General features: G+C 41.2%; 2 protein-coding genes across 6 annotated transcripts in view; one reads left to right on the plus strand and one right to left on the minus strand.

Moving 5' to 3' along the window:
* The window catches only part of mtmr4 (myotubularin related protein 4), a 43,822-nt gene extending 36,735 nt beyond the window's left edge, over positions 1-7,087 (minus strand). The window contains exons 1-2 of one of the 4 annotated variants that reach the window (XM_054755108.1): positions 7,021-7,087; positions 2,479-2,561 (exon numbers count right to left, since the gene is read on the minus strand). In XM_054755108.1, coding sequence (XP_054611083.1) covers positions 2,479-2,481 — 3 coding nt within the window. In that variant the 5' untranslated portion in view covers positions 2,482-2,561; positions 7,021-7,087. Of the gene's footprint in view, positions 1-2,478; positions 2,565-5,559; positions 5,692-7,015 lie in introns of those variants that run through there. The other 3 variants (XM_054755110.1, XM_054755111.1, XM_054755107.1) reach the window with 3 other exon arrangements.
* Positions 7,088-9,614: 2,527 nt separating this feature from the next.
* Positions 9,615-20,475, plus strand: hpda (4-hydroxyphenylpyruvate dioxygenase a). 2 transcript variants are annotated; one of them, XM_054754057.1, is made up of 14 exons: positions 9,615-9,691; positions 9,818-9,844; positions 9,945-10,007; positions 11,199-11,303; positions 11,398-11,440; positions 11,509-11,591; positions 13,961-14,050; positions 14,136-14,242; positions 15,408-15,485; positions 16,481-16,643; positions 17,677-17,748; positions 17,834-17,956; positions 18,033-18,149; positions 20,320-20,475. In XM_054754057.1, exons 1-14 carry the CDS (start codon positions 9,689-9,691, stop codon positions 20,431-20,433), a joined length of 1,188 nt encoding a protein of 395 aa, XP_054610032.1. In that variant the 5' UTR covers positions 9,615-9,688; the 3' UTR covers positions 20,434-20,475. The 2 variants fall into 2 exon arrangements, with proteins under 2 accessions (XP_054610032.1, XP_054610033.1); XM_054754058.1 differs by lacking the exons at positions 17,677-17,748; positions 17,834-17,956; positions 18,033-18,149; positions 20,320-20,475 and adding an exon at positions 16,795-17,670.
* The last annotated feature ends 24 nt before the right edge of the window (positions 20,476-20,499 follow it).

Below are 20,499 nucleotides of genomic sequence, written 5' to 3' on the forward strand. Positions count from 1 at the left end.
GTATAAAATGTCTTATTTTTTCCCCAAATACATTTTTTTCATTTTAAATGTATTAAATTCAGTTTTTTTTTTACCTTTCCCACTTATTTTACCAGCATACAGCGGTCCCTTTGTGACAGTAAAAATATCTGTTCATTAAAAAGGCAAAAATCCTTACAAATTTATTGATGCAATACATCATTGGCAAACTTTGCCCAGTATTTCAGGAACAGATGTACCCTGGCTAACGTTTCTAACAGGAACATCAGCATCTGCACACACAAAATCCCCAACAAACTGTAATGGCCGTGCTTTGGTTAAGGAAGATGTAGTCACTAGTGCAATTCAGACTGCGTTAATAGTGCAAGATATTTCTTATTTTGTTTACAAAATGAGACAGTATCTATCAGAAATTGCTCTTATTTTGAAGACAAGAAGTGTGTTGTGTGTGTTGAGAATGTCTGTTGACTGTTAAAAGCACACACACACAGCCGCACTAGCATGCTCTGCTAAAAACTTAGCTAACCCCGCTAGACTCCATTCACGCTCCGTATGAGGGGAGTTTCCAAGTTTCACCAACCTTTGCCGGTGTTTCAGGTTGCCGTTTCGACATATTTAGTTCGGGACCCCCTCCCCCCTCCGGGCTATTGTTTGTGAGTAGATTTGCTATAAATGAGCGGCCCAGTGGGAAAATACTTTCCCACACAAGCGTTCCTTCCCCTCACAATGACAGCATTTCATTCACATTATGTCATTTTCCATGAGATTCCATGTTTAACAGAAGATACTGTTTTTGTTGGCCTGTTCCACCCTACATACTCTTTAAAATATTAGCATAATCTGAACATCTGTTTTGTACGTATCAAGAAAAGGTGACCTTTCCACTTACCTACTTTGTCTCATTTCAACAAGGAGAAGGTACAGAAAGGTCTAAAAAGGAGAATGCCAACACGGGGCTAAGCCCATGACAACCTCAGGTCTGTGCCGTCTCAGTCACATGCCTGGGCGGACACATTATTTACTGATCAGCCACGCTGTCAATTAAAGCCACTACTTGATTGTGTGGCCCATAAAAGCTGAGAGCTGGGCGGCCTGCCATGTTTGCATTCTGCCCGCCCAGTTGACCGGAGCCTTGGGACACACATCCTGCTCCCACACCTCCTATTTGTGCTGAATAAAGCTGTACCAATTAGTTCTATTAAAATCATTTGAGCATCGTCTGGTTACCGTTGATCTTCTTAAGAGGCCGGTTGATATTGTAACGAGCATAGTTTTTGTCCTGTTATGATGATGCTTCTTTCAAAAAGGAGGAAATTAGGACCATGCAGTCAAATACAAACATACATATTTAATAATAACAACTCAAGTTTGAGAGGTCTTACACATCTTTAGCTCACATGTGGAGCATTGATGCAAAAATGCGAGACTAAAGATCCTTGCATGTGCCATGTGAAGCCCAACATCTTTTAAAGTCTTTTATTATTATTATTATTATTATTATTATTATTACTACTACTAGTCAATTGCTGTCTGCTAGACATGATAAGCTATGATCCAACAAAGAACTGGCTGTTTCACATTTAATAAAAAGCAACCACGCATGAGACACATACGTTCCAAGTTTTGTGTTATGATTGACGAAGCACTAAACCAGCATCAGCCACCCGGGCAATACACCAGGTAGCCTTTTTACTCACCACTGATTCATTACTCTGCTCACTTGGAGCCTAAAAAAGTCTGAAACAAAGTTTTATGTATCGATATGATTTTTTTTTAATGATTTTTGAGGCTCATCTCTGTACTACTTTGGCAAATTCCAGCCTGGCCTTCCCATTGTTTTTGCTAATGAGTGGTTTGTATCTTCCGGTGCAGCCACTGTACTTTTGTTCACGAAGTCTTCTATGAACAAAAGAAAGTGATGGCCTCACTCCTGCTGGGGCGGGGTGGTATATCCGTATTTTTAAAATATCTATATTTCTTTTAAGTTGTATGACATCCCAACAGCAATGTAGAGAATCAATAGTGACAGTGTCTTAACCCCCCCCCCTCCCCCACTTGGTCCCGCGAGTCCAGTTCTGGTTGAATTTCGAACGTAGTTCCGCTTCGTTGCTGGGTCATTTAACTAAAGAGTTTGGCTTCTCAAAACAATACACGTTAAATTTGCCATAAAGATGGCTCCAGCAATGACCACTAGGTGTCGTAGCAATAGCGGAACATTCACTGAACACAAAACTAACCCAAATGACGGAGCTTCTCTCTGTGCTTGGAATGCACTCTTAAAAAGTGCAGAGTGTGTTTAAAAAGCTCTGGAGTACAATCTGATGCTGAACATGTTGCAACATGCGTTTTGTTTTGGCTCGTAAACATAGTACCACTTCCTGCTTGAGGGCAGGAGTCCCGGAATGTCATTTAGTGTGTGGAAAACAGAGTACAGCTGGTTTAAAGCAGTAGCAGAGCATTTGGAACAAACACAAGCACGGCCCTCATTCATTGGCTTACCATGATGAAGATAGTAGGCGTGGGTGCTTCTCTTCCCTCCCTCTCCTCCTGTCTGCTGGGCTTGGCCTTGCTACTGGCAACTCCTGCCAACATGGGGAAGAAAAAAAAACCTTTGAGATACAGTGAGCGTGTGTGGAAAGATGTTTTTGCGTGGGCGGTTTAGCAGCGTATGCTATTGCAAAGGAAAAGCCGCCCTTTCCTTGTCCAAAGTACAACATGCAGGGTAAAAACTAGCACTAAAATCATAAATTCTAAATCACCAAAAGATGTGATTAAACTGGCTGCCCGAGAAGAGAAGCAGTCACAACACATGAAAGGAACTTCCCATCAGGATAATGTGCACATCCAATGCTGCAGCGGCCGTGCAGGTATATGCATGTAAAAGGCTGGAGCCAAGTCATTCCACATATCTTCTTCACGCCCAACACCAAACTCTCTCAAGCTCTGACTGTGCTGGCATAGATGCCGTGAACTGCAATGATGGCGTGGTTTAACAAATCATTCCAATTGTTGGATACTGGGTACAGTAAGGGATAGTAAGATTTGAAATTGCCGCGTTGACCTTTAAAAAGGAGATATTTGGCAGCCCGAAAACACGCATTTGCTCTGTGGAGTCAAACACCCCGAAGGTTGTTCAAATCAGGAATTGACCATTTTGGGACCTTTAAAAGCAAGACGTGTTGCAGTCAGAGAAGGACATCGCTGTATAATTGCAGGGGAAGCGATACAGCAGAACCCCTGAAGTCAAACGGCCCTGAGGTTGCACATTTCAGATTTTGCCCACAATTTTCAGACTTTCAAAAGCGAGACTTGGGTGGTGTACAAGCAATATGCGTGCCGTATAACTGAAGTAATACAGCAGAAGTCATACGATAATGGAAAGTTCAAACATGAACCTGTGTGACGCATGACATTAAGACAAATGTAAGCGTAATGCAGGAGGACTCACCTTAACCAGCGTGGATGATTTATTCTTAGCTTTTCCTTGGCCTTTGTGGCTTTTTTTATCCAACGATTACTTAAATAACGGCCCACCATCAAGGATGATGTCATGCGAGGCATCGGCATTTTGCAGAAGCGTGTGCCTTACAGGAGCATCAGAGAATAACTAGCCATTTTGCTTTTTCTTTGGCTTTATTGTGGCGATAGCACCAAAAGACGGACCAGCCTCAGGATAGTGGGTTAAGAGAAGAATACACAGGAAGTTAAGTAAAATAAGAGGACGACAAGAGAAAAGAAGACATAAATAAGGCTTGTGCTGGTGTGTATTGTTGTGCATTCGTTGCAGTGCTCGGGGAGCTGAGTGTACAGGAAGTGATGGTCGGGATTATTGTGCCTGTTGTCAGGTACAGTCGCTACATCGCGGTTCCAATATCGCGCCCTCGCGCCATTGCAGTTTTTCAAAAATGTATTAATTCATAAATGATTGCTGTTTCGTGGTTGAATACAGCCTACTATCAGTAAAAAATAAACATATCCGCACAGGGTTTCCCTAGGAGTAGCTGTGTGGTGGGCTGCCTGGGGGGCGTACTGGCGCTGCTGCGTCTGCAATTTATATTATTATTATTTTTCTAATATGACAATTTTTGTGACATATTTATTTATTGATTGATTCATTAAATACCAAAGACGTATTTATTTTATTTTTTTAAAAACCCAAACGCTCGCTCCCAAAGACCAACAAACCGGAACCCCTCAACGCCTTGGCCGCGACTTGAAATTCTGTCCATAAAATAAAGAATATCAATCGGTGACAAAGGGCAGCCCTGGCGGAGTCCAACCCTCACTGGAAACAGGTCTGACTTATTGCTGGCAATGCAAACCAAACTCTGACAAGGAACAAATCGCCTGAATTAAGTGGTTTGGTAGCCCATACTCCCAAGTACTCCCCATAGAATTCCTCCAGGAAAACGGCCGAATGCCTTCTCCAAGTCCACAAAATACATGTAGACCAGTCATCTTAGATAGAAGGCTAAAATCATCACACAGCAACTTAACACTCAAAAGGTAGCCAAGAAATATACAAGACAAGTACCAATGGAGTTTGAAAGAAATAACTAACTTGAACTTCTTCCCGTAATGCATTATTCTCAGCAGAGTTCACTGGCCAAAGCTGCCGGGCAGCCATTGATTGAAGATCAGAGACAATGATTGTAAATCGTAGATTAGAGACGCTTTGTGTCTGCTACCGCCCCTGCCTCCACCCACCGAGACAAAGAGACTGTATGACTGACAAAAGGGCTCACTCCGTTCATGCCCTTGCTCTATGGAACAACATGCCGAGGCACTTTACATATGCAGATTTTTTGAGGTCATAGGTCATATTCAACCACGACAGAGAAAGCTTTATTCATATATTTTTGACAAAAACGTGATTTTGAGTGAAGCTGTGAAATTGGAAGCGCCAAGTGACGAGGGATTACGATGTGGAACAACAGAAATTACCAATTTGTGTCTAGAAAATATTTTTTTGTTGTCGTTTTTAAACATCACATGCACATGAGTCATGGCCAATTATGCAAATTAGAGGATGATCAGACCCCGCAGCCCACCACCACAAATACTGCAGTTCTGTGGTAATTTTATCACCTCTCTCATTCGTCCTGAAAGTGAACGTTTGACTGTTTAATAATACTACCCTTGAAGAACTTATTTTTATACTTGAACGATGACAGAAATGTTATTTTTTGTGACTCTGAAACAAATTATTTCAATTTCCTTTGGTTCGTCTACAAAATCTGAAATCATCGGCGGTCCAACAGCATCCCACAAAAGGTTGTGTTTGACCTCCGAGGTTGCACTACTTGTACCAGCAAGGTAGTTGACCAGACAGTAACACATGCATGCTGCCAGACATAACACACACATTGTTGATGTCTTGCGCCACGGGCTCGATGTCTTGTCGAGGAAAGATACAGTTTATGTAGCACAAGGATGCCTTAAAACACAACATTTCTCACAGTGCGGTGCTGTCGTCTCACTTCCCCCAGACTTCCACCCACAGACACACCCCCTTTTGTACACAACTCCGTGAAAAGAAAAGAAAAGGCTAACATGACACTCAAGTCAACGTAAACTTACCCTGACAGCGTGTGTGCAAACAGTTTTGCTGAAACTATTGGCCACTTTGAAAGTTGGAGGAGCTCAATGCCTTGCAAAGTTGCAGTCGACGCTGTTCCCGAAACACACTGGTTGTGATCCAGGTCATGACACACCTCCCTCCGGCCCTCCCTCTCCCTGTGTCTCCAGTTTACTCTCGTCTCCCTCCCACTCTTTCAATGCCAGGTTACTCCGTCAAAGAAGTAATACTACAGGGCATTCTACTACAGGGTATTCATAAAGCAGTTATCTCATGGTACTTTACACACGGAGGTCACAAATGAAAACTAGAAAAATAGGATATACAGTATAACAACTCTGTAAGTGGTAGTGATGTGCGGATTGATACTGAAATATCAATACTTCCGATACCAGCCCCTCATGCCAAAATCGATTCTCAAATCAAAATATCGATACTTCAGTCATTTGAGGTAATGTTTGTCTGTTGAAACTGAACCATATGTGAATTGTGACAAATGTTTTCATTCTTATGATAGTTCTTAATAATGAATCATTTGTTTTAATTGTTTTATTATTTCACTCATTTACTTTTTTTAATTGTTTAAAATACAATTTTCACAAATTTCATATGATTTTGTTCTCTTTTTTTGTATTGTTGTATGTTATTACACATAGTTCATATTTAAAATTGCTATAAATTTTAAATATAATATTGTAAATATAATATTGTAAATATAATTATGTCTTAAATAAGTAAATGTCATAATTTGAAGTAATAATTGTGTTCTTTATGCCATCATATGAAATACACAACTTTTTTTTTTTTATTTACCAGACACATTAGGTGAATTTGCAAAAGTATCGGTACCAGATCAGTATCGCCGGTAGCAGCGTGCATTTTACTGAGATAGGAAATCAGTGGTATTCACATCACTTCTATTTGGAAATAAAAACGACAGCAAAACATTTATAAAGACGAATTGGTATGCATTTAGAAATAGGTCTTCTTCTGCTAACACGTTCCAATACCCAACCACCAGTAAATCGAGAACATTCTCGGATCCCAGCAGTGGCACTTGAACGTGACACTACACCAGGTGCTCGCACCGTTGACAGACAACAGGTGTGCGTGTGCAAAAACGGACCGAAGTTCATACACGTGTAGAGAGAAAACAAAAGTGGACTTCAGTCACCAGCTGACTCACTGATAGGGTACAAAAGACGATTAGAGGCCAAAAGCGAAAGTAAATGTCAGCGGTGGGCTGCTTGCAAGCGTTAGCATCAAGCTAGTTACCGGCCCCGGCTACTGCCACGGAACGGGGGGGGGGGTCGGATTGTGTATTTCCATCATTCGGCACAAGCAAAATGCAAACCGGCTTCTGATTTACGTCTCCAAAGCATGCGCGACAACCCACAATCGTGTCATGTGTGCAGGGTTTATTGTAAAGTTACATCATTTTAAAGTTAAATCAACTTACTCACTCAAAGAGAATCAGCTGACACGACGGTGACTCAGTAGACTGCAGGACTTCCGCATTCTTGTCCGATGACAAGTACGTTGGCCAATAATAAGAGAGAAAAGTAGGCCTTCCAGACCAATTACGACAGAGCGTTTACAACGGCCAATGAAAACGATGGTATTAAAGCGAGGTGTTCCCACACGCCCACAGGAAAGCCAATCACGTGTCAGTAAGGATCCTAAAAGCCACCAATAGAAAATCACAGCGCGGCACAAACTGGACACACGTACACGACGCTCGACTTGTACTTTGGCACGCACACACGTTGTACGTGCTATTTGGCTATTTGTGTTTGAAATAGGTATATAATGACCATCAAATTTAGTTAAAAGAACAGAATATGTTACAATTCATTGATTCATTTTAGAAAAATGTCTCAAAATAATATAGTAACAACAGAAGTGATTAAACACTAATTTGTGAAAGTTGTTCAGAGTTTTGTCATATGTGTGTTTTCTGTACAGCTATAGTTGATAATGGAGTGATGGTTAATTTATTTTTTGTTTGCTTTAAAGAAAATACAGCAACCATGCGTTGCAGGCAGCAATGATTAGGAAGATGATGTGTACAAATGTATGCCGTATGTCACTTGCAGGGAATGTACAGTAGGTGAGGCCAGATTTTATTTTTGTTGGTCGGCCTTGTTTGCAACAGGCAGGATTTGACCTCAAATGCTCTCCAATAACAGCCGGCAACCAGAAGACACTGCAAGCTATCCCTGTGTATGCTTTGCTTCAGTCCACTCACATTTTTACCTTGACAAATTGGGAAAATATACCCAGTGTAATGTAAACACTCAGATTAACATGTCTCTTGCTGCAAGCGAGTCAAGCCTTATCAAGCCTTGGGGTTGTGGTGAAGTTGAGAACAGCGGTCGGCAACCCGCGTCTCCGGAACCGCATGCGGCTCTTCAGCCACCTTGTTGCGGCTCCCTTCGCCGAACGCGGTGATTTTTTCTAATACCGAAGTCGGGGATATGTGAATTTTCGAAAGGAATCTGAAATATCCGACTCACCGCAAGTTAGTGAATGCATCGAGACTGCATTCTGACTGCTGATTGGATAAGCAAGGGAAAAGGTAGGCTGGTGTCGTAGACACGGGCTAGCTTATGCACTATGCAGGAAATCTCACTACGTGGAAGAGAGAAAAAAAGGCGAGGGAGTTTTTGAGTTGAGTCTGGAGCAAGTTACAGCGCAGTGAAATAAAACTATGTAATTAACTAGAGAATAGCAATATGTTTTACAACGAGACGCCGCTGTAGCTACAGTTTGTGCTAATCGCCGAGGTGGTGACTCCAGGAGAGGCAGATAGTGTGCCGCGGGACTCCCTCACCTCTCAGAACAATATGTTCTTTCACTTTCACGCCTCCAAACACCAGAAAAATCCCCCAACGACGTCAGGAAAAGTCTTTACATTGTCGCTAGTCGCTTTTGAGAAAATAAGTCAGCAAGAGGGTTTGGAAAGTCGCCGGATTTAGCGAGAAAACAGCCAAGTTGACAACACTGAAATGTGAAGGCGCGTGAAAGCCATTCACAGATGGAGAATACACGAAAGAATCGTTCGTAAGAGCCCTTCTCCGAAATAAAAAAAAGGAACAGGAAATTCTTCAGAAAATGAAAGAATGATGACAATTCAGTGCAGGTGTAAACAGTATGGAGCAAACAACGCTGATATGCAGATATATGAACTCTTTCATCTTAAAGTTGGCTACATTTTGTTTTAATTTTACACAAATACGGGAACCACTCAGAAGGACTTACAAAGTTAAGTGTTTAAATCAGGGGTTACCAAGGTTTGTCCTTGTGAGAGCTACTTTTACAAAATGAAAATGGCCAAGAGCTACTCATTTTTGTAACATTTATTTTCAGAGCTTATTTTAAACCCAAACAAAGCAAATATGCTTGTTTTGGTGTCTGGTGTCCACAACTCACATTTTGTATTTCACAATGCATTTCTTTCTACTGTTCTTTCATTATTAACTGAAAACCTGAATGAAAAGCAGGCTTGCGGGCACCTCATGTGGTCGTGGGGGGCCCGCGGGCACCACGTTGGTGACCCCTGGTTTAAATTATTTCAGAGTAATACTACACATGTAGGCACACTTCTGATTGTTTGTTTAAAAAAGATTACCATTTTTACAAGTTTATAAACCGTGTAATGTTTTGCGGCTCCAGACAATTTTTTTTACTGGAAGAGGAGGCAAAATGGCTCTTTTGATGGTTAAGGTTGCCGACCCCTGATTTAGAAGATAATTCAGCTCATGCACAAATAAAAACGCACCCTCTCATACCATGCAGTGTTGCTCCCTCTAGTGGCAAAAAGCAATCTACTTTATAACTGTGTATCATGACTGGTTTATGTCATTAAAATATGCGCACATTTTAACATTTTATATTCTACGTTCACGTTGTGTGTCCCACTCTTGATAGTTGACTGCAGTCCAACTTTTTTTTTTTTTTTTTTTTTTTTTTTTTTTACAAAAATTGACAGCAAGAGGAGGTGGACAGGTGGGTGTAGATACCGAATGACCAATCACAGCTAACCGTCAGGTCAGTACATATCTGCAGCAGACAGACAAACACTGATTTGATCTTACTCTTGTTGAACTGAGGCCCATCTCCAATCACAGCATGGTAAGAATATGGTAATCATATCTCTCAAATGTGATAACGTCTGCACATGGGCTGAAAAAATGTTTTGCATTACAAAAATAATCCCTGCAGACTCATCATTTATAGTTTTGTGGTTTCTCTTTTTAGACAAGCTACACTGATAAAGGGGAGAAGGTAAGTCCTACATTACAAGAATATACTTCTAAAATACAAAAAAAACAACTTCCTTACACCTTCCCATCTAAACGTCCTTCTCTCACCTCCATGTTTTTAGCCCGAAAGGGGAAAATTTGTCAAGTTTCATCATATCACCTTCTGGGTGGGCAATGCGAAACAGGTCAGTATGGAAATGCTGAACGTTTGTATTATAAGTCAAAATCCATCAGACATGGCTACGTTTAAGGAAAGTACTTTGTCCACAGTTTATAGACATCGACACTGATCTCTGAATAACTGACCCAGACGTCATATAACATGTCGAAAAATAGATGATAAAAAATAGCTACAAGACTTTTTCGTTTTCAATGAAAGTGAATTCATTAATTCAGGTGAATTTTAAATAATAGCTATTTTTATGAAGCACATCCAGTTTTGTAAATGCACTCATTTTTCAATGAATCAGAGGTCCATTTATCACAGTCAGTCAAATATTGTTACTGTATATTCAAAACAATACACACTAAAATGAAATGAAATGCTATTCCAATCCAAATCAATACTCAAACAAAACAAAACTCCTGCAAATAATCCAAAACAAATACATTGGAGGGGTCTGAATGAGTCTCATGTTGAGCTAAGGGTCAACAAATAGTCGGAGCACAATCAGGGGTATCCAAAGTACGGCCTAGGGGCCATTTGTGGCCCGTGTTCCTTTCTTTTTTTATTGGCACACATTGGAAAAATAAAGCAAAAGGCATACTGTAAAGAGGAGAAATTGAAACATTAACACTAATAACTAACAATAATACAAAACCTTGTCTTCAAATATGTACAACACATTTAGCCTTTTTTACAAAATGTGAAATATTATGTAATATATATTAATATATATAATATATTTTTGCACGTTTGTCACACTTAAATGTTTCATATCATCAAACAAATGTAAATATTAGTCAATGACAACACAACTGCACACAAAATGTAGTTTTTAAATGAAATTTTGTATTATTAAGGGAGAAAAAAAGTACAAGTAATTGAGATCTATCAGAATGGAAAAGGTTAGAAAGCCATTTCTGAAGCTTTGGGACTCCAGCCAACCACAGTGAGAGCCAAACCAATGAAAGTGTCAACATGTACAAGCTCAGGTGTGATTGAGACATCAGTCACAGACATAAAGAAGAGAAGGGGTAGGCTCAAAGAAACTCTGCTTCTTCTGTTAAATTGCGCAACTGTAACCATGTGATGTAAACATGCAAAGCCTGTCTGAAAGAAATAAAGCACACCGTCTACTGTATCTGTGGTCGGTATGTTCATGGCGGCTGTCTTCATTGGGATGAAAAACTCCCGAGTTCGGTCGTGTTTGCAGGCAGCGTCCTTCTACTGTGACAAGATGGGTTTCGAGCCTTTGGCCTACAAGGGCTTGGAGACCGGCAGCCGAGAGGTGGTGTCACATGTCATCAGGCAAGATAAGGTAGACATTTGGAGCTTTTTAACATCCTCAGATGCCATCATGTAACTTCATATTCACAGCGATGTAATCAGACATGCCCTCTAACTCCTCACAGATCGTATTTGTGTTGGAATCTCCGCTCAATCCTGGAAATGAAGGCAAGGAACCGCCTCAGACACACATGACAATACATACGTGTTCAAATGCTGTACGCTTGTCTTCTTAGAGATGGGACAGCACTTGATGAAGCACGGAGACGGAGCCAAAGACATCGCATTCCAAGTGGAGGACTGTGATTATTTAATTAAGGTAAAACCAAATGCATTTGTGAATTGTGAGTATCTTGTATGGACAACTTTTTGACTTGCGTACGTCGGGTTCAAACATTGACTGTGGAGAATGTGTAAACGTCCCTCCGTGTTTACTTCTCAGACGAGGCCTTCGACATGCTTTGCAATCAAACAAAAACACAGCAAAACACACCAAATCAAAGCCATAATATATCAAATATCATATCATGTATAATAATATACAGTGTTCCCTCACTCTTTCATGGTTCACCTTTCACTGACTTGCTGTTTGACAGCGTATGAACGCTGTTACAGGCCAAGCCTGGCCCTTTAAGAAGAATTGTGGGAAGTTGAGTGTTGTAGTTCTGTGCATTAGCACGAGGTGGCGATGTCTCTCTTCTGTCTGCACCGCCCATTGTCTTCTGCACCCTGACTGGCAATCTCCTTCCTGCCGTCTCCTGTTGTGGTCATGGCTACCAAACTAGCTAACCGTGCGAGCTGCTTGCTAATCGCCGATACTGTAAACAATAGAAGAAACAGAAGAAGCTAACCGTGTGAGGAAAACGCAACAATATGTTTTAAAAAGGATACAAACACGCTACAGTCGAACAACGCCAGGATGCAGAGGCACGGTCAGGGGAGTGAAATACACCCGAGTCACTTAATCATTTCTTGTGTTCAACCTAGTCGGTTGATCATTAAAATTCAAAGGAAATGTGAACTTTGAGAGTGTTTAAACAAGAGAGAAATGTGAGAAAATGGTAATACCTGTCTGAGAAAAGTGTATAAAGTGTATTATGAAGGTTTTTTTTACAGCCTTAAAACGTGTGATAGTTGTAAACAAAATTAAGTTGGCTACTTTGCGGATTTCACTTATTGTAGGCTACCCTTTTGGGAGCCTATTCCCCGTGATAAACGAGGGAACAGTGCATATGCTGCATGATGAAACACATTTGTTCCCGGCTGCTTCAAGGAAACCTCACCAACAACTCTGCATTTATTCAAAAAGAAGTCCTTTTGTCGCACGATGGTTTGGCCGTACAGGTATTCGCACTGCATGGAGGGGAGTGTGTCGAAACACGCGTAAACATGACAGCTTTTTTGATGTTTGGTGGACTCCTTTGAACTCGTTATCTTAGTCAAGGTCAAAGTGGAGGTTCAAAGTCATCACTGAAAAGTACAAACATGAAATACGGGGAAATGTGGGACCTCCAATGCATCCTAAGCCGGAATACAACAGCAATTTCACAGAAAAATAGGACATATGCAGGCATGCAGACGCCCTAACCACGACACCACCGAGCTGCTTCCCATTTATGCTACACTGCACAGTAGATACTGGAAACAGTATACAGAATATACAGCAGCCCACTCCCAGTGGCATACCCCCGCGACCCTGGTAGGGATAAGCAGCATAGAAGATGGATGGATGGATGTTACAATGTTTCTGTAGATTATATGATATGCTTTTTCTGCCAATGTTAACTTGCGTACTACTGATGTATGTGCCGTATTTAAGAATGATCATTTGTTATTACTATTATTATTTATTGACTTATTTGCAGGATTTTATTATGCAGTCAGGGTATTTATTAGGGATGTCCGATATATTCGGGCCGATATCGGCATAAAAATGTAATATCGGTCAATACTGAATTTGTTTTTTTTTCCCTATGGCCCTTGAAGCGTCAACACGCAGCAAATACTTCAGCTGATGTTTTGCTTAACCGTGTCCGGGGTGGCAGGACGTGGTGGGTTGTCAAAACACTGCTAATGGTGAGCGGGGTAGCCACAGACATATAAATCTAGACGCCGCATCAAATGCTGAGCCGTACGTCAACGTTGCTGCGATATTAGATGTCCCGGAGAATAACATTTCACAAGTGAGACAGGAAAACACTGCATTCCTGCGCACAATTCATTCATTCATACTGTATGTCTATAGGCTAGCAAATAGCGGCAGGCAGACGTGGTAGTTTGCTTACGCGAGATGTTTACAGCCACGTCGAGAAGCTAACTGCTAATGCTGTATCCATTAGCATCACAACAGATATGTGTTCATTCCACGACAGGAGATATGCGATGTTACACGTATCGGCTGATATCGGAATCAGAAATTGAGAGTTGGGCAATATCGGATATCGGCAAAAAAGCCATTATGGGACACTTCTGGTATTTATATCAGGTTTCAAATTTGTTGTTTTTATTTTTATTATTCATCTGTAATTTAAAACTTTTTTTTGTAATTTTCTAAAAATGTTTTTATTTGTAATTTCCACATATGCCTTTTTGCATTCAAAAAGAGGGGTGTTATGTATTTGATCAAGCTCTGGAGGGCAGTGTAAGAATACCAGTATTGTAACAGTCCTCCAACGTGTCCACTGACAGACCGCCAAGGAGCGAGGAGCTGTCATTGTGAAGGAGCCCTGGGTGGAGCAGGACAACCACGGGAGGGTCAAATATGCTGTGGTCCAGACGGTGTGCAAGCACAGACACAAGATGACAAACATCATACGTGCACGACATGTCCGTCCATGATAATACTTGCCTGTTTTGTCTGCAGTATGGCGATACAACACACACGTTCATCGAGTACCTGGGGCCCTACAAAGGCCTTTTTCTGCCTGGCTACAAACAACCACTGTTTAGAGATCCTCTCCTAGCCAAACTGTGAGTGTCTTTTTGACATCACATTCTAATATCAGCGGTATTTCATAGCTCTTTTGCTGCTATTGGAACCTTAACATCCCTGAGGGCGCACACCCAGGGATCAATGCATGATCTCATCTCATCTAACTGCCATCAAAATGAAATTGATTGTTTCTACTTGCTGGTCCACCAATGAAGGAAAATCATGATAAAAAATATAGTAACTACAATAAATGGGATACATAATACTAAAGTCTGGACATGTAATACACAGATATATCATTAAAAAAGAAAAAATACAACATTAAATATAATAAAATTAAATCATTAATTAAAATCAATAATATTAAAAAGTATAACATCTTTATTATATCTTTACATTCTTCTAATTGCATAATAGCATGTATGTGTTTTGCCTATATGTCCAGATTTATAGAGAATATATCCATCCATCCATTTTCTATACCGCTTATCCTCATTAGGGTCGCAGGGGCATGTTGGAGCCTATCCCAGCTGACTTTGGGCGACAGGCGGGGTACACCCTGGACTGGTGTCCAGCCAATGGCAGGGCACATATAGACAACCAATCACATTCATACCTATGGACCATTTAGAGTCTCCAATGAAGCTAACATGCATGTTTTTGGAATGTGGGAGGAAGCTGGAGTACCCAGAAACCCCCCCCCCCCACACACACACACACGGGGAGAACATGCAAACTCCACACAGAAATGCCCAAGGGAGAATCCAACCCAGGTCTTCCATCTCCAGACTGTTCCTGTGTTGGCCAACATGCTAACCACTAGACCACCGTGCGGCCCCTAGAGAATATATTATTCAAATATAATATACAGTATCAAAAGAGCCACAAATACTAAAAAATGATTGTATTGGACTTCCATCAACTTATGTTTTACAATTCAAAGTAATTTCACTGACTTATGGAATTGTTTGAGTTTCCTTACTGAATGTTTTTCAAAACGTTTTAAAGTTATGCACTGTTTGCTTCATACATTCTTCATGAAATGCCATTTTTCTGGATGTAATATTTAAATACTTAGGTAGCTGCAATTTGCTAACTATAAAGATATGATCTGATTTGGACCCAATTGTTTACAAACGTCAACACACAAAAAGCTGTGCAGGGTTTTTTCATTTTTTAAAAATGTTATTCTTTGCTCTGCAGCCCACCGGCAGGTTTGAGATTCATTGATCACATTGTGGGAAACCAGCCAGATGATCAAATGGTGCCAATTTCAGACTGGTAAGACTCGTGCTTAAGAGCACGTACACACACGCACACACACACGCACACGCACACGCACACAGCAGATCCACTGTTCCAAAGGACATGCAAATATTCTGCGCCGCTGTTGCATTTAATAAGATCAAATACTTCTTTCATGACCGGAGGAAGTGTCAAGTGTATTCTAAATATGCCTAAAACATCATGAGGTCACACAATTGCAGAGGACATAATATCATCACGTCAGATAGGAAGGTGAAGGAGTGTTTTGCAGACAGAGCTGACCTGCAATGAGAATGACAAGCAGCTCATTCGCCACCATTGCATTCATTCGGGGGGCATCTGAGGTTAGAGCTGACACATAACAAGAAAAACAGGCATGTCTGAGACATAATTGCAAATGGTGATTAATTATGATCAAGTCATGTGAAAACTGTGATTAATCTGATTAAAATGTTGACTCATTTGACAGTCCTAAAAATAACAGATCAATAAAATAACAAATAAGTAGACAGTAATTATAATGGGTTCATTATAATCAGTCAATTAAAACAAATTAATCGTGATTAATCACCATTTGCAACCATGTCTAAAATGTGCCCATTTTTACTGTATTGTGTTGAAAGAATGAGAAATGACAGGGCGGGATGGCACATACAGCAATCCCTGGTTTATAGCGGTTGGTTGGTTCCAGACCGACAGCGCTAAGTCCATTTCTGCAAAGTAGGATTCAGTATTAATAAACAAAATACTTTCGTAGTTAGAGCATAGAAAATGTGCTTATGACTTGCTAAGTACATTATAAGAGCCCTCTAGCCATGAAATAACACCCCAATAGCAACTTTTACGCTCCAATTACTCTAATAAAAAACAAGTAAATGAATCAACGCAGGAGTAAACAAGGACATTCAGGATGAATGATGTCAGACTGCTTGGTTGTGTTAATAGTCGTGTCCAACGTACCTTCCTTGTAAGAAACCCGTCCTCCTTGTTTTCCGTCCCGCACATCCCAGGTATCAGAAGTGTTTGATGTTCCATCGGTTCTGGTCCATAGATGACAAGCAGATCCACACAAAGTACAGCGCACTCAGGTCCATTGTGGTGACCAACTATGAAGAAACCATCAAGATGCCCATCAATGAACCTGCTGTGGGAAATAAAAAGTCACAAATACAGGTGGGAGTTTCATTTTTCATTCCTGATTTCTATTTTGTTTCATGTTTGTCCCACTTCAATGTCTCACATCATCAACAAATGTAAATATTAGTCAATGACAACACAACTCAACACTTGATGCACTTTTTTAATGAAACCTTTTATTATTAAGGGAGAAAAAAAGGCAAAGCTACATGGCTCAGTGGGATTCAGGTCAGGACTTGGACTAGACCACTCCAAAGTCTTCATCCATTCAAAGGTGGACTTGCTGGTGTGTTTTGGATCATTGTCCTGCTGCAGAAGCCAAGTTGCTTTCAGCTTGAGGTCACCAACATTCTCCTTCAGCACAATTCATGCTTCCATTTATCACAGCAAGTCTTCCAGGTCCTGAAGACCATCACACTACCACCACCATGTTTTACTGTTCACCTTTTGAGCATTTTCCCAAAGGTGTTGGGGATCATCAAGATGTTTCCTGGCAAAACTGAGACGAGCCTTAATGTTGTTTTTGTTCAGCAGTGGTTTTGGTCTTAGAACTCGGCCATGCAGGCCGTTTTTGCCCAGCGTCTTTCTTATGGTGGAGTCATGAACACTGACCTTAACTGAGGCAAGTGAGGCCTGCAGTTGTTGGATGTTGTTGTGGGGTCTTTTGTGACCTCTCGGATGAGTCGCTGCTGCGCTCTTGGGGTCATTTTGGTTGGCCGGCCACTCCTGGGAAGGTTCACCACTGTTCCATGTTTTCACCATTTGTGGATAATGGCTCTCACTGTGGTTGGCTGGAGTCCCAAAGCTTTAGAAATGACTTTATAACCTTTTCCACACTTATAGATCTCAATTATTTGACTATTTTTCATTGAAAAAGTGCATTTTGTGTTGAGTTGTGTTGTCATTGACTAATATTTATTTATTTGTTTGATGATCTGAAACATTGAAGTTGACAAACATGCAAAACAAATAAGACATCAGGAGGGGGCCAACACTGCGCATGTATTGTCTGTACTTGCCAATGTGGAGTACGGTGGGTCCATGCGTGGTATGTGTCGTGTGCGTTCAGGAGTATGTGGACTACAACGGTGGCCCGGGCGTTCAGCACATCGCCCTCAACTCAACTAACATCATTCAAGCTGTGAGTGTTCAATCATCGTCAAAATCCCAGCTAGTCGCCTTCAAGTAAAGGCTTGTTTTACTCCTCCTCCTCATCTCATCAAAAGGTCGTCAACCTGCGCGCCCGAGGGATGGAGTTCCTCTCAGCACCTGACACCTACTACGACACCCTGCGGGAGAAGCTGAGAAGCGCCAAGATAAAGGTGAAGGAGGACCTGGACCGTTTGCAGGTAAGCATCGAGCGTGCTAATGAATAATCTCGGCTGCCTTGGCGTGTCAGTAAAACGCTCCGTGTTTCCTTGAAAGGAATTGAAAATCCTAGTTGACTTTGATGACAACGGGTACCTCCTCCAGATCTTCACCAAACCCGTGCAGGATAGACCCACCCTCTTCTTGGAGGTCATCCAGAGGAACAACCACTTCGTAAGTGACCACTGAAGCAGATTCACTAAACAGTAACTTTTTACAAGGCCCGTTTTTCCTAGAAATGACCCCTTTGGCTCGCAAATTTGAGAAACGGTCGTACAAGGATGTCGCAGCTTTTAGTAAAAAGAAGAACACGATGGACCGGGACTTGATAAGTTGCTCCACGTGCATGGGTTGACTTCACCGCTGAATGGAGGTCAAGGATGACTGGCGTTCTTAGCTCACACAGCACAAAACAACAGCGGGTCATCAAGTCGAACCACTATCTCACACAAAGCACCTTGTCTTTCATTCATTCACTGACCTTTTTTAACTTGAAATATGGGACGTGTGCTTTTTGTAAATTCAACATTTTTTGGCAACCCTCCGGGGGTAAGCCTCCTCTAGTGACGGCTCTGGCTGAGGTCAAGAAAAGTCACCATGGGAGGTGGAAACAAGAACGCACACAAAAAGAAGAATAAAACCAGCAAACCTGAGGAACGGGGGGCATCGGCGCAAACGCAAACCAATCAAGTGGCGAACACAAATGAATGATTCAGTCCATTGCTGAGAAGTGGCCTCTTCACGTTGTCGAGAAGACCTTTTGCCTCTCACTAAAAAACAAACAAAAAAACACAACTAACAACAGCAAAAATGGTAAAAGCAGCAGTCATTTTAAAGGAATAAAGTCAAAATATTAAGAGAAAAAAGGTATCATTGAAAAAGAAAAAGTCGTAATTTTACAGGAATAACTTAGTAAAATTATGAGGGAAAATGATGTTCTTTTAGTCGCATAAAGCTGAAATATAAAACATGACATTTTTTAAAAGTCATAATATTATAAAAAACAAACAAATCAACAAATAAAGTTGTCATTGCGGGAAAATTAGTTTGCAGAAAAAAGTTGTCATGTTTCCAGAATGAAGTCCCAACATGATGTCCTCATGACATCATGACCAGGAAGGACATTTGCAAGAAGACAAATGAAATAGTTGCAAAATGAAACGACAACAGCAGCAGGCATGAAAAATCAGCTGTAATTTTACGAGGATAACGTCAAAGTATAAAGTATAAGTATATAAAGTATATGAAGTATATGAAGTATATAAAGTGTAAAGAGAAAAAAGTCGTATTCTAACAAGAAAAAAGTTGCAGTTTTACTAGAACAAGCTCGTAATGAGGAAAAATTATGTCATTTTAGTAGCATATAGTTGAAATATTCCTACAAACTTTTTTTTTAAGTGGTAATACTGTAAGAAAAAAAACTAAACATTTTTTGTGAAAATGACAGTAAAAATGGAGGACAAAAGAGCCAAGTTGATACTAATAATAGGCTTTTTCACCGATATGATGCTTTTTTCCCCTTGAAATCTATATAACTTTTTTACAAAATATCAAAGCAGCAAAGTTGCATCCTTTCTTTATAAAGTTTTTTGTGTCTTTTGTGGTGCAAAACGATAGTTGCTAAGATACAATGGAATAAGGGCTCTGCCGGCCAACGACAGTAAGCCAGAAACTTACCACTTCCACACGGAATGAGAGGAGAACCTTTTTTTTTCACTTGATCTCAGCCATGGCATGTGGGCTGGGCTGGGCTGGCTCAGTAGCCAGTCTCCATGCCGTGTGAAAGGTCATGTCATCTAACGTAGGCGCCCTCCCTCACCCCCACTTCAAACCAGGTGTCTTCTCTGTCCAGAACATGTAAATGTGTGTCCTCAAAAGAGTGCTGGTACTGTTTCTCTCCATCTTGACCTGAAAACATGAACAACGCCACAAAGGACCAACCCTCTCATGCGGTACCTGACAGGTTTTACTGAGCTACTCCAAAGAACATTTCGCCGAAGACCCTGGATAGAATAAAGAGTGCTCTGCTGTTTTTAGGAACGTTAGTCACCAGCAACGTTTGAACTTGAGCAGGGCTGCAATCTCGGGGTTGTGTCACACCTTTATTCTCCTGACGTTCATTCAGTCTGCAGACGCATAAAAGTGAGAAAGCGGGCACGAAGCTCCCAGAGCAGGTGTCAGCACTCAGCCTTTGAACATGATTCATCTGCAAAAGGAGTGCACCTCCACACATCAAAGCATGAAGATCCCCTGGAGGCCATAAGAAATACAACAGAAGACTCTTTAGCCAATTAACCATCTGTGTGTGTGCACGTGTGCGTGCGTGTGTGTGTTCCGTCTCCAGGGCTTCGGGGCGGGAAACTTCAAGTCTCTCTTTGAGGCCATCGAGAAGGACCAAGACGCCAGAGGCAACCTGACAGTGCTGACACCAGAGGGTCAGGGCGGGGCTTTCTACTGATCCTTTGACTTTACGTGTAAAATAAAAAGCCTCATGCAAGCATTTGGAAGCATGTACGCTCATCCC

Source organism: Dunckerocampus dactyliophorus, chromosome 16 (assembly GCF_027744805.1).
Source record: "Dunckerocampus dactyliophorus isolate RoL2022-P2 chromosome 16, RoL_Ddac_1.1, whole genome shotgun sequence".
Classification (NCBI taxonomy): Eukaryota; Metazoa; Chordata; class Actinopteri; order Syngnathiformes; family Syngnathidae; genus Dunckerocampus; species Dunckerocampus dactyliophorus.

What these genes read in the sequence shown, in the direction of transcription:
- hpda (XM_054754057.1), top strand. An exon ending in GCTCAATCCTGGAAATGAAG is followed by an intron (nt 11,441 to 11,508) that starts GCAAGGAACCGC and finishes TTGTCTTCTTAG; the next exon opens with AGATGGGACAGCACTTGATG. An exon ending in AATATGCTGTGGTCCAGACG is followed by an intron (nt 14,051 to 14,135) that starts GTGTGCAAGCAC and finishes TTTTGTCTGCAG; the next exon opens with TATGGCGATACAACACACAC.